The following is an 11,897-nucleotide window of genomic DNA, read 5'->3' as shown; positions in this document are numbered from 1 at the left end:
CTCTCTCTCTCTCTCTCTCTCTCTCTCTCTCTCTCTCTCTCTCTCTCTCTCTGTCTCTCTCTGTCTCTCTCTCTCTCTGTCTCTCTCTCTCTCTGTCTCTCTCTCTCTTTCTCTCTGTCTCTCTCTCTCTCTCTCTCTCTCTTTCTCTCTGTCTCTCTCTCTCTCTCTCTCTCTCTCTCTCTCTCTCTCTCTCTCTCTCTCTCTCTCTGTCTCTCTCTCTCTCTCTGTCTCTGTCTCTGTCTCTCTCTCTCTCTCTCTCTCATCAGTCTTTAATGTGTGTTTCTGTTTGTGCCCTGTGTGTGGTTGTGTTGTTCAGAATGTCCTGGCGGGGGCGCTGTTTGGACCCTGGCTGGGTCTGCTGCTGGCCTGTGTTCTGACCACTGTAGGGGCCACACTCTGCTTCCTGCTCTCGCAGGCCTTTGGAAAACAGCACATCATCCGGCTCTTCCCCGACAAGGTCGCCCTGCTGCAGAGGAAAGTGAGTACGATGCTCTGAAACCTGCAGCGCGTCTCCAAAACAGCAGCACAGTGGGGTTAAAACAGAATTCAGATTCAGCAGCAGTGGCCGTGAAGCCAAAGGCAGTAGTGTGACCACTCATCTCTCACAGAAGAGTCAACAGAATGTTAACAATAACAGTGTGATCTCATATCATGTGTGATGCGTGCTGTGCTCAGGGCACATGTCATGTGATCACATCACACATGATATGAGATCACACTGTGTTGACAGCGTGCTTTTTAAACAATAACATGTTTTTTGACACTTCCCACACGTTATCCCCACATGTGATCACACGTTATTCCCACATGATCACACGTTATTCCCACATGATCACACGTTATCCCCACATGTGATCACACGTTATTCCCACATGATCACACGTTATTCCCACATGATCACACGTTATCCCCACATGTGATCACACGTTATTCCCACATGATCACACGTTATCCCCGTGTGTGATCACGTTTTTCCCACGTTCCACAAGTGATGGCTCAGTTTTCCATGTGGTCCATGTTTTTCCTGTGAAAATGAATATGTGATGTTTAAAAGTCATGTGATTGTTCACATATGAGATTCCTTGGAGCTGCTCCAAGCACCATCCTTGGGATTTTTTTCTTAAAAGTGATCATTTCAGATTTCTAAACGTTCCTTCAAACACAGCGTTCCTCCACAGGAACCTTAAAGTGAACTGTACTGTACACAAATGTATTATATCCTGCCCTGTGTAATAATAATAATAATAATAATAATAATGAATGTAATCCTGTAATCCCCTCTTAGTTTTATCAGCTCTAACAGTGTGTTGTTGTTGTTGTTGTTGTTGTTGTCGTTTTGTGTTTAGGTGGAGGAGAACCGCAGCAGTCTGTTCTTCTTCCTGCTCTTCCTCAGGTTCTTCCCCATGAGCCCAAACTGGTTCCTCAACATGAGCTCCCCCATCGTCAACATCCCAGTCACTCTGTTCTTCCTCTCCGTCTTCATCGGTAAGACCGCCACACAGTCAGCACTGATTAAAGTGATAGTTCTACAGCTACGATGAAGATGCAGCTAACGAGTGATGCCAAATGAAGTGCTCTTTGTCGTTCCTCAGTAGCAACCAGAGAACCTAAGTCATTGTAATGAAAGCTTATAGCCCACCAAATAAGCAGGGTGCCAACTGCACCAACTGCCTTTCCCCAAAGCATCTCTGACAGTCTTGATGATGTGGTTTCTGACTCTGTTTGACTCCCTGTGATCTTTAAACAAGGACTAAAGTACAGACACAGTTCAGATCGCAAGATAACTGCGAATGGTTTTAGCTATGTAATGTACTTTAGTCCATTTTTACAGATAACAGCTTCACTGAAGACCAGAATTCTGCACGTTGTCTGTTGGTCACAGTGACCCTGTTAAGCTGATCTGAGATGGTCAGTCAGGAACCATTTCTGAAATGGGTGTTTTTAATATCCCTTTATTGACGAAGAGTCCAGACTTTGTCCCTGTGTGTCCACATATTTTTGAAAATACACTCACCAGCCACTTTATTAGGTACACCTGTTCAGTCGCTTGTTAACACAAATGGCTAATCAGCCAATCACACGGCCGCAGCTCACTGCATTTTGGCGTGTAGAGGTGGTCAAGACAACTTGCTGAAGTGCAGACCGAGCATCAGAACGGGGAAGAAAGGGGATTTAAGGGGCTTTGAACGTGGCGTGGTTGTTGGTGCCAGACGGGCTGGTCTGAGTATTTCAGAAACTGCTGATCTGCTGGGATTTTCACGCACAACCATCTCTAGGGTTCACAGAGAACGGTCCGAAAAAGAGGAAATATCCAGTGAGCGGTCAGTTGTGTGGACGAAAATGCCTTGTTGATGTGAGAGGTCAGAGGAGAATGGGCAGACTGGTTCCAGATGATAGAAAGGCAGCAGGAACTCAAATAACCAACCAGAATCTCTGAGGAACGTTTCCAACACCTTGTTGAAAGTCTGCCATGAAGAATTAAGACAATTCTGAAGGCCAAAGGGGGTCCAGCCATTTACTAGCAGCCTTTACTGTACCTAATAAAGTGGCCAGTGAGTGTACGTTTCCCATCCTGTCTTCATTTGTTCAAAAACCTCTCCATTCATACAACAACTCAAAAACAACCCTAACACTCACCAGCATGTCACACCAGTAGGACAGTACCTCATGAAATACCTCATGAAATTTGATTGTTCCTCAAGAAGAACATTAGAACATTCTAGTAAAGAGATGCTGATGTGTTATAAACACTGGGAGGCCTTCACACCTCCATAATCTGATCCTGCACAGCTTCACAGTCTGATTCCTGACAGAAAATAAAAGCGCTACTGTCCCTGAAACACAGACACAGAGCTGTTCAGGCAGAAGATTTAGGATTCAGTCATTTGGGATTATAGTGTAGGATTTAATCTCGGGCTGTGGAGTGGGTGACCATGTGGTGTTCCTTAACTATAGAAACCATTTCTGCCACTTGTAAAATAATGTGTCATAATAAGGACAGTTTTTCATAATTATGCCCTGTTATCCCATCTGTATGGCTTGGTATCTCATATGAGTTCATATCTCATAACACTGAGGGACATTTCTGAAAATGACGAGGCCTTAAATAAGTGAGTGTGTTTATATGCACTTAATAATCCGATAACTGCAGAATATCAGATTTTTTTTAGTAATCTGACCAGCGCGTTAACAAGCACTTAAGTTATCGGGTAAATAAACTCACAGAAACAATATTTCAATCCTTCATTTCGTGTTTGGTTTCAGTGTTACTCTCACCCTGTACTCTCACCCTGATTTCACACATGGTCAGACTGAGAAATCTGAAAGAAATCAGAGTAAGAGTTCACAGCGCTGAGAAATCTGAAAGAAATCAGAGTAAGAGTTCACAGCGCTGAGAAATCTGAAAGAAATCAGAGTAAGAGTTCACAGCGCTGAGAAATCTGAAAGAAATCAGAGTAAGAGCTCACAGCGCTGAGAAATCTGAAAGAAATCAGAGTAAGAGTTCACAGCGCTGAGAAATCTGAAAGAAATCAGAGTAAGAGTTCACAGCGCTGAGAAATCTGAAAGAAATCAGAGTAAGAGCTCACAGCGCTGAGAAATCTGAAAGAAATCAGAGTAAGAGTTCACAGCGCTGAGAAATCTGAAAGAAATCAGAGTAAGAGCTCACAGCGCTGAGAAATCTGAAAGAAATCAGAGTAAGAGCTCACAGCGCTGAGAAATCTGAAAGAAATCAGAGTAAGAGTTCACAGCGCTGAGAAATCTGAAAGAAATCAGAGTAAGAGTTCACAGCGCTGAGAAATCTGAAAGAAATCAGAGTAAGAGTTCACAGCGCTGAGAAATCTGAAAGAAATCAGAGTAAGAGTTCACAGCGCTGAGAAATCTGAAAGAAATCAGAGTAAGAGTTCACAGCGCTGAGAAATCTGAAAGAAATCAGAGTAAGAGTTCACAGCGCTGAGAAATCTGAAAGAAATCAGAGTAAGAGTTCACAGCGCTGAGAAATCTGAAAGAAATCAGAGTAAGAGTTCACAGCGCTGAGAAATCTGAAAGAAATCAGAGTAAGAGTTCACAGCGCTGAGAAATCTGAAAGAAATCAGAGTAAGAGTTCACAGCGCTGAGAAATCTGAAAGAAATCAGAGTAAGAGTTCACAGCGCTGAGAAATCTGAAAGAAATCAGAGTAAGAGTTCACAGCGCTGAGAAATCTGAAAGAAATCAGAGTAAGAGTTCACAGCGCTGAGAAATCTGAAAGAAATCAGAGTAAGAGCTCACAGCGCTGAGAAATCTGAAAGAAATCAGAGTAAGAGCTCACAGCGCTGAGAAATCTGAAAGAAATCAGAGTAAGAGCTCACAGCGCTGAGAAATCTGAAAGAAATCAGAGTCAGAGTTCACAGCGCTGAGAAATCTGAAAGAAATCAGAGTCAGAGTTCACAGCGCTGAGAAATCTGAAAGAAATCAGAGTAAGAGTTCACAGCGCTGAGAAATCTGAAAGAAATCAGAGTAAGAGTTCACAGCGCTGAGAAATCTGAAAGAAATCAGAGTAAGAGTTCACAGCGCTGAGAAATCTGAAAGAAATCAGAGTAAGAGCTCACAGCGCTGAGAAATCTGAAAGAAATCAGAGTAAGAGTTCACAGCGCTGAGAAATCTGAAAGAAATCAGAATAAGAGCTCACAGCGCTGAGAAATCTGAAAGAAATCAGAGTAAGAGTTCACAGCGCTGAGAAATCTGAAAGAAATCAGAGTAAGAGCTCACAGCGCTGAGAAATCTGAAAGAAATCAGAGTAAGAGCTCACAGCGCTGAGAAATCTGAAAGAAATCAGAGTAAGAGTTCACAGCGCTGAGAAATCTGAAAGAAATCAGAGTAAGAGTTCACAGCGCTGAGAAATCTGAAAGAAATCAGAGTAAGAGTTCACAGCGCTGAGAAATCTGAAAGAAATCAGAGTAAGAGTTCACAGCGCTGAGAAATCTGAAAGAAATCAGAGTAAGAGTTCACAGCGCTGAGAAATCTGAAAGAAATCAGAGTAAGAGTTCACAGCGCTGAGAAATCTGAAAGAAATCAGAGTAAGAGTTCACAGCGCTGAGAAATCTGAAAGAAATCAGAGTAAGAGTTCACAGCGCTGAGAAATCTGAAAGAAATCAGAGTAAGAGTTCACAGCGCTGAGAAATCTGAAAGAAATCAGAGTAAGAGTTCACAGCGCTGAGAAATCTGAAAGAAATCAGAGTAAGAGTTCACAGCGCTGAGAAATCTGAAAGAAATCAGAGTAAGAGCTCACAGCGCTGAGAAATCTGAAAGAAATCAGAGTAAGAGCTCACAGCGCTGAGAAATCTGAAAGAAATCAGAGTAAGAGTTCACAGCGCTGAGAAATCTGAAAGAAATCAGAGTAAGAGCTCACAGCGCTGAGAAATCTGAAAGAAATCAGAGTAAGAGTTCACAGCGCTGAGAAATCTGAAAGAAATCAGAGTAAGAGTTCACAGCGCTGAGAAATCTGAAAGAAATCAGAGTAAGAGTTCACAGCGCTGAGAAATCTGAAAGAAATCAGAGTAAGAGTTCACAGCGCTGAGAAATCTGAAAGAAATCAGAGTAAGAGCTCACAGCGCTGAGAAATCTGAAAGAAATCAGAGTAAGAGCTCACAGCGCTGAGAAATCTGAAAGAAATCAGAGTAAGAGCTCACAGCGCTGAGAAATCTGAAAGAAATCAGAGTAAGAGCTCACAGCGCTGAGAAATCTGAAAGAAATCAGAGTAAGAGTTCACAGCGCTGAGAAATCTGAAAGAAATCAGAGTAAGAGTTCACAGCGCTGAGAAATCTGAAAGAAATCAGAGTAAGAGCTCACAGCGCTGAGAAATCTGAAAGAAATCAGAGTAAGAGTTCACAGCGCTGAGAAATCTGAAAGAAATCAGAGTAAGAGCTCACAGCGCTGAGAAATCTGAAAGAAATCAGAGTAAGAGTTCACAGCGCTGAGAAATCTGAAAGAAATCAGAGTAAGAGCTCACAGCGCTGAGAAATCTGAAAGAAATCAGAGTAAGAGTTCACAGCGCTGAGAAATCTGAAAGAAATCAGAGTAAGAGCTCACAGCGCTGAGAAATCTGAAAGAAATCAGAGTAAGAGTTCACAGCGCTGAGAAATCTGAAAGAAATCAGAGTAAGAGCTCACAGCACTGAGTAACCTGATTACTCACATCCAGCCTCTTTATCTGATTTCTAGGTCAGAGTATGGTGTTTGTGTGACCATTTGAAAAATTGGATAACTGCAGAAATCTGATTATAATCAGATTATTGAGTGCATGTAAACGCCCTGATTATTGTTGGCTAAAATTCTGTATGTATCTTTGGAATGATTCAGTCATAATATCGACAGCCCATTTAACTGAGTGCAGCACATTCAGACGCCCTCAGATTACCGAGCACACAGAGACGCAGTCGGCAGTCATATTTCAGACAGTCAGTGATTTTCATAAAGCTGTGTTTTGCTTGTCCTGTGAAGACACGGGTGTCCAAAAATCTCCACCCTGAGAGTGTTTCTAAATCCCCCGGAGACGTGTGGACCTGAGAGTGGGTGTCCACGCAGGAGCCACTCGGAGCTGGAGTTTAGTTACAGCTTCAGGGGTTTAGACTCGGCAGTGTGAGCTCATGTGCGTGCGCGCGTGTGTGTGTTCGCTCTCCTGCAGGTTTGATGCCGTATAATTTCGTGTGTGTTCAGACGGGCTCTGTACTGTCTGACCTGTCCTCTCTGGATGACCTGTTCTCCTGGAGTGTCCTGCTGAAGCTCCTGCTGGCCGCTGTCGCCGCCCTGCTGCCCGCCGCCGTAATCCGCCGCTACAGCCACGCCCACCTGCAGCTGGATGGGCTGCAGCCCAACGGCCTCCAGCAGCGCAAAGACCAGTGACGCAACATCCAGCTGATGGGCTTTTAAAGCGATAGTTCAGTTACATTTACGGTGCCCCCCCCTCACCACCACCACCGCCCTACCTCCACCACCACCACCGCCCTACCTCCACCACCACCACTCCCTACTACCACCACACCCCCCCTCCCACCACCACCCCCACCTCAGATACAGAGATCAGCCCAGACCTGTTTGATCTCTGAGGTTCGCTTTTTTAATATTAGCACTGAAGCTACAAGGCTAATGTAGCTAACAAGTAATGGAAGCTTGTGTACACCATTTAGCCTGGTGCTAACTGCTAAATCATCACACACACACCGTTTATTTAACTGGGACACGTCCAAATATCAGCACTTTCAATCAGCAACTACAGTCGCATTTAAACAGGGTTCTTTAGTGAAGAAAACGGTTCTATACAGCATCAGAACATCGTATTCTATTGTTACAAGCTTAACATAGTAACAGTAGCACCCTTTCAGTGCGATATAGCACCATTCTCAAAAAGGTTCTGCATAGAACCATACACAACACTTTCTCCATCAGTCTGAAGAACGATTTCATTACGCAGAGAGCTGTTATTGTGCAAAGGGTTTTTTGAGTGTTCATGGTTCTAGATAGAACAATGGCGTTCTAATGACGTTCTAATGAAATGAATATCCGGAATGACGTTCTAATGAAATGAATATCCGGAATGATGTTCTAATGAAATGAATTTCTGGAATGACGTTTCTAATGAAATGAATATCCGGAAAGAAGTTCTAATGAAATGAATATCCGGAAAGACGTTCTAATGAAATGAATATCCGGAAAGACGTTCTCGTGAAATGAATATCCGGAAAGACGTTCTCATGAAATGAATATCCGGAATGATGTTCTATTGAAATGAATATCCGGAATGACGTTCTAATGAAATGAATATGTGGAATGACGTTCTATTGAAATGAATATCCGGAATGACGTTCTAATTAAATGAATGTCCGGAATGACATTTCTAATGAAAATAATATCTGGAATGACGTTCTAATGAAATGAATATCCAGAATGATGTTCAAATGAAATGAATATCTGGAATTCATCATATTTTAAATCTGAATATCAAATAAATCTTGTGCCAAATATTTACAGTATATTATTTATTTTATGCATTGTCATTTACAGAAATCCTGAATAAAACACCTAAAAGTGCCTTTTACTGAACAGCGTATATTTAATAAGTTGTTACTGTAAAGTAAGAAGTGTTCTTATGACAGAAGATTCCCAGCGTATGTAGTGGTCTCTGACCCTGTATGACCGTTACCTGTAAACTAGCTACACTAAAGTACTTCAGTCCAGAGTGAAACAGCGCAGCCCAGCCTGTTGGAGGTACTGAACACCTCCACACGCTTCCAGGTGAGATGATGTAGCCATGCAGTTAGCACCAGGCTAATTGGTGGGGTATAAGCTTCCATTGCCTGTTAGCTGAATTAGCCTCGTAGCTTCAAGGCTCAGATTAATTGGATTTTCCCTGAACTGTGGCTTTGATGCCGCTGTGGCTGAGCTGGTTTCCGTCTCTGAGCTCCTACCGGAATGTGCCGTATCTCTGTGGAGGAGCTGAGCTGCCGTCCGTCGCTCTGGAAACGCGTCAGATGAAACAATCAAGGTTTTAAATTTTATAAACTGCCGGTGAATTCGCAGATTTAAAGAGATTAAGGCTTTAATGCTGTCTCTGCCGTTGGTGGTGATGTACCGTATGGAATATTCCAGTGTTTTTCTAACTGCCTTACTGTTTATTACTGATGTATTGGTCCTGATGTAAAGGAAAGGGTTAATCAATAAGGGGAAGAAGGTGTTATTGATTTATTGACTGATTGATCACTTTTTTATGCTGTAACTGGAATGAGAAACATTTTAATGTTCCTGGTGGATGATTAGTTTAAGCCAGGCGTGTCCAGCTCAGGACCTTCCAGGCCAAAGTGCTGTGGAGCGTTTACCCTCATCTAATGCTCGGAATTCAGTTCATGAAGGCCCTGATAATGAGCTGATGAGCTGAATCGGGTGTGGAGTTTTGGCCCACGAGGACTGGAGCCTGACACGTTTTATGTTGATGGTGCTTCACTGATGATTTCCAACCCGGTGCCTTTGGAGACGGAATGCTAATGCCCAGGTTTCCTTTCATTAAAGGGGAACTCCCAACTATTTTTCAAAATCCTCTGCATAATTAAATAGTTGAGATGTAATCGGAACTGTTCAGGGTGGTTTGGTGTGAAACACTCTGTTCTAGATAATCTTACCGAGTCAGAACCGTTCACAGTGGTGGAACCAGACGTCCCCCTCTAAAAGCTGCTCACAGTGGTGGTGATGGGAACCAGACGTCCCCCTCTAAAAGCTCCTCACAGAAAGTTCCTACATGAACTGGTTCTGAATTCACTGCCTGATGACTGAGACGCTGTTTTATGAGAGTTTAGAGAACTTCAACTCCATTCATGGTGGAGGGAGACATGCAGGGCGCTGTGCAGCAAAATAGTCCCCAAAGAAAACTCATTATTCCAGATTTTCCACTGTTTTCCATCATCAACATTCCATATGAACTCAGAAGACTCATGTAGGTTCTCTGGTGGTTCTGGATGGTAAATAAAGTGTCTATATCTGTGTTGTAGTCATGGCGACGCCTGGTTCCCATCATCACCACTGTAAAGACGTCTGAACCACTTCACTCCAAACCCTCTGAATCTCTCTGATTACACCTCACATACTGAGTTAGGCAGGAATTTTGGGAACATTGGTGGGATTCCCCTTTAAAGGTAGTGGTTATGGTTTTATTCTGGAAGCTGCTGCTGTTTGAGGGTATTAATTGTGATGAACTCATTCACTGTATGTTAACATTGTGAAGAAAGCACAACATGTGGGACAAAATCTTTCAGCATCAGTTTTTCTAAGTGTCTATAGTGTTTATAATGTATAGACTGCATGTGTGTGAGAATCAGTGTGTGTGTTTACAGTTGAACAGATTTTTTCTGGGTTAGTACAGCAGGTGAACAGCACGTTTTTCCTCCACCTGTTTATTGTTTACTCCTCATTGTTTACTCCAGCCCTGTGCCATCTGAAACACGGGATCATTTGCAGAATAAATTCCAAGCCAGTTCGCTTCTCACGTGAGTCATGATGTATTACTTGTTCATGAACATTGTAAACACTTTTCAATTAAACAAAACGAAAATTTCATTGTTGTTATTCTGCTTGTTGAAAACTCTTTGCTGTTTCTCTCTTGGGCACGGAATTCACCACAGCTGCTCAGGCGGCTACAGGAATCCTCTTCCACTCCTCCATGATGACGTCCTGGAGCTGGTGGATGTTAGACACCTTGCGCTCCTCCTCCTTCCGCTTGATGAAGCCCCACAGGTGCTCAACGACGACACGACTGGGCACATTCTGGACACGTTCACTGTGAGGTGGACTCACTTGTGCTGCCAGCTATTTAGACATTAATGTCTGTGTGTTGTTCTTTTTAGAGGTCAGTGAATCTGCTCTGCTGTACAAGCTGCACACTGACCACTTTAACTTCTATCAGAGTTTCATCTCTACAGTGACGTCCCATCAGAAGATAGAATAGCATTATCTGCAGAAATGTGAGGGGGGCACTCTCTTTTGGGAGATACTGTATGATTTTATAAGGTAGCAGGCATAAGACGCATTCAAGAACATGAACAATTTACATTTTAAATCAAGCTCTGCTCCAATGGCTTCACCATTTTCATGGTGCTGGGTTTTTTTTCTTCGCATTGTTCATGTGCAGAGAACTGTGGGTACCTGACGGCCTGGAAGGAGACATCTGATGCATCCTTCAAATCACCCAGTATGCATACAAGGGATCCTTCACTTTGGAACGGCCTGCTCTAACGTAGCGGCCGTGAAACGCAGCCTAGACTTTGGACGCAGCTTGTGTGTTTCCTCATGTGCTCCGGTTTCCACCCACAGTCCATAGACATGCAGTCAGGCCAATGGTTTTACATATAATTCTACTTGTGCTATACTTCAAAGTAAACTTAAAAGAAACTAAATAAACTCAAACTAAAAAGTGGACCAAATTAGTCCCAGGAAGGACTGAAATAGTACACTCAGAAGTTTACTACCAGTACATCGATATTGGGAAATATTCTTAAACTTAAGTTCACTTAATAAAATGACCTTTATATACTGAAAGTTCAAGTTCATCACCATAGCTAAACACAGCAGTGGCGGCCATCTGGACGTCTGAATATTAATATTGTCTGTATTTTCAGCTTGGCATGGTTTGAGGCAGCCCCAGTGGGAATTCCAGAAGAATACGAGTTGGAAAACTTTTGGGATCCGTTGACGCTTACCAGTAGGAGATTCAGCTGCTACTGTAAATTTGAACTCCTACTGGCGCAGACATTTTAACCAACTGGATTCAGTAAAAGACATTAGCAACCAGCCAGTTCCAGAGCAGCTGCTCAACTGGGCTCAACTGGAATTTCGCCCTCGGGTGTGATGATTTGGGTATGCAGTTAGCACAATGCTCCTGGCGCTGCAAAGCTAATGTAGCTAACAACACCATCACTGCTATTGCTACCTACATTAGCCTCGTAGCTACAGCGACAAAACTAAAGAAGCAAACTTCAGACACTGAACACGTCTCGGCTGATCGACTGCATTTGGGGTAAAGAGGCGAAACAGTATTTTAAACAGAACAAAATCAGAGAAATGAGTCTGTGAGTCCGTCTGACTGTACACGGTTACAGACGCTGCTGTCCCGCCAAAAAACACTGATTTCTCATTGATCGTCCACAGCCTCGCTGGATTACACACAAATACTGAACTGTGTAGATGGTAAAAGTGGGTTCTGATTCCATTCTGCCGTCATTCACACTGCAGTAAAGGGTCCAAGCGCTCAGAGCCTGGAGAACAAAACCACCCTGGGTTTAAAATACTCCTGAACTTGTGTCCGAGCGCTGGTTTTAGGTGTCAGCTGATCCTGCAGAGCAGTTCTCACACTCCCTTTCGCCTTTTGTCTCGAATTC

General features: G+C 43.2%; 1 protein-coding gene across 2 annotated transcripts in view; it reads left to right on the top strand.

Moving 5' to 3' along the window:
• tmem41aa (transmembrane protein 41aa) overlaps positions 1-11,790 on the top strand; it is a 15,285-nt gene extending 3,495 nt beyond the window's left edge. The window contains exons 3-6 of one of the 2 annotated variants that reach the window (XM_017682012.2): positions 317-478; positions 1,347-1,485; positions 9,948-10,010; positions 10,146-11,790. In XM_017682012.2, the coding sequence (XP_017537501.1) occupies positions 317-478; positions 1,347-1,485; positions 9,948-10,010; positions 10,146-10,306 (525 nt within the window). In that variant the 3' untranslated portion in view covers positions 10,307-11,790. Of the gene's footprint in view, positions 1-316; positions 479-1,346; positions 1,486-6,661; positions 7,998-9,947; positions 10,011-10,145 lie in introns of those variants that run through there. The other variant, XM_017682013.2, reaches the window with a different exon arrangement.
• The last annotated feature ends 107 nt before the right edge of the window (positions 11,791-11,897 follow it).

This window comes from Pygocentrus nattereri, chromosome 6, assembly GCF_015220715.1.
Source record: "Pygocentrus nattereri isolate fPygNat1 chromosome 6, fPygNat1.pri, whole genome shotgun sequence".
NCBI classification, from domain to species: Eukaryota; Metazoa; Chordata; class Actinopteri; order Characiformes; family Serrasalmidae; genus Pygocentrus; species Pygocentrus nattereri.
The sequence above is the reverse complement of the archived record's forward strand: the minus strand, read 5'-3'. Positions and strand labels throughout refer to the sequence as shown.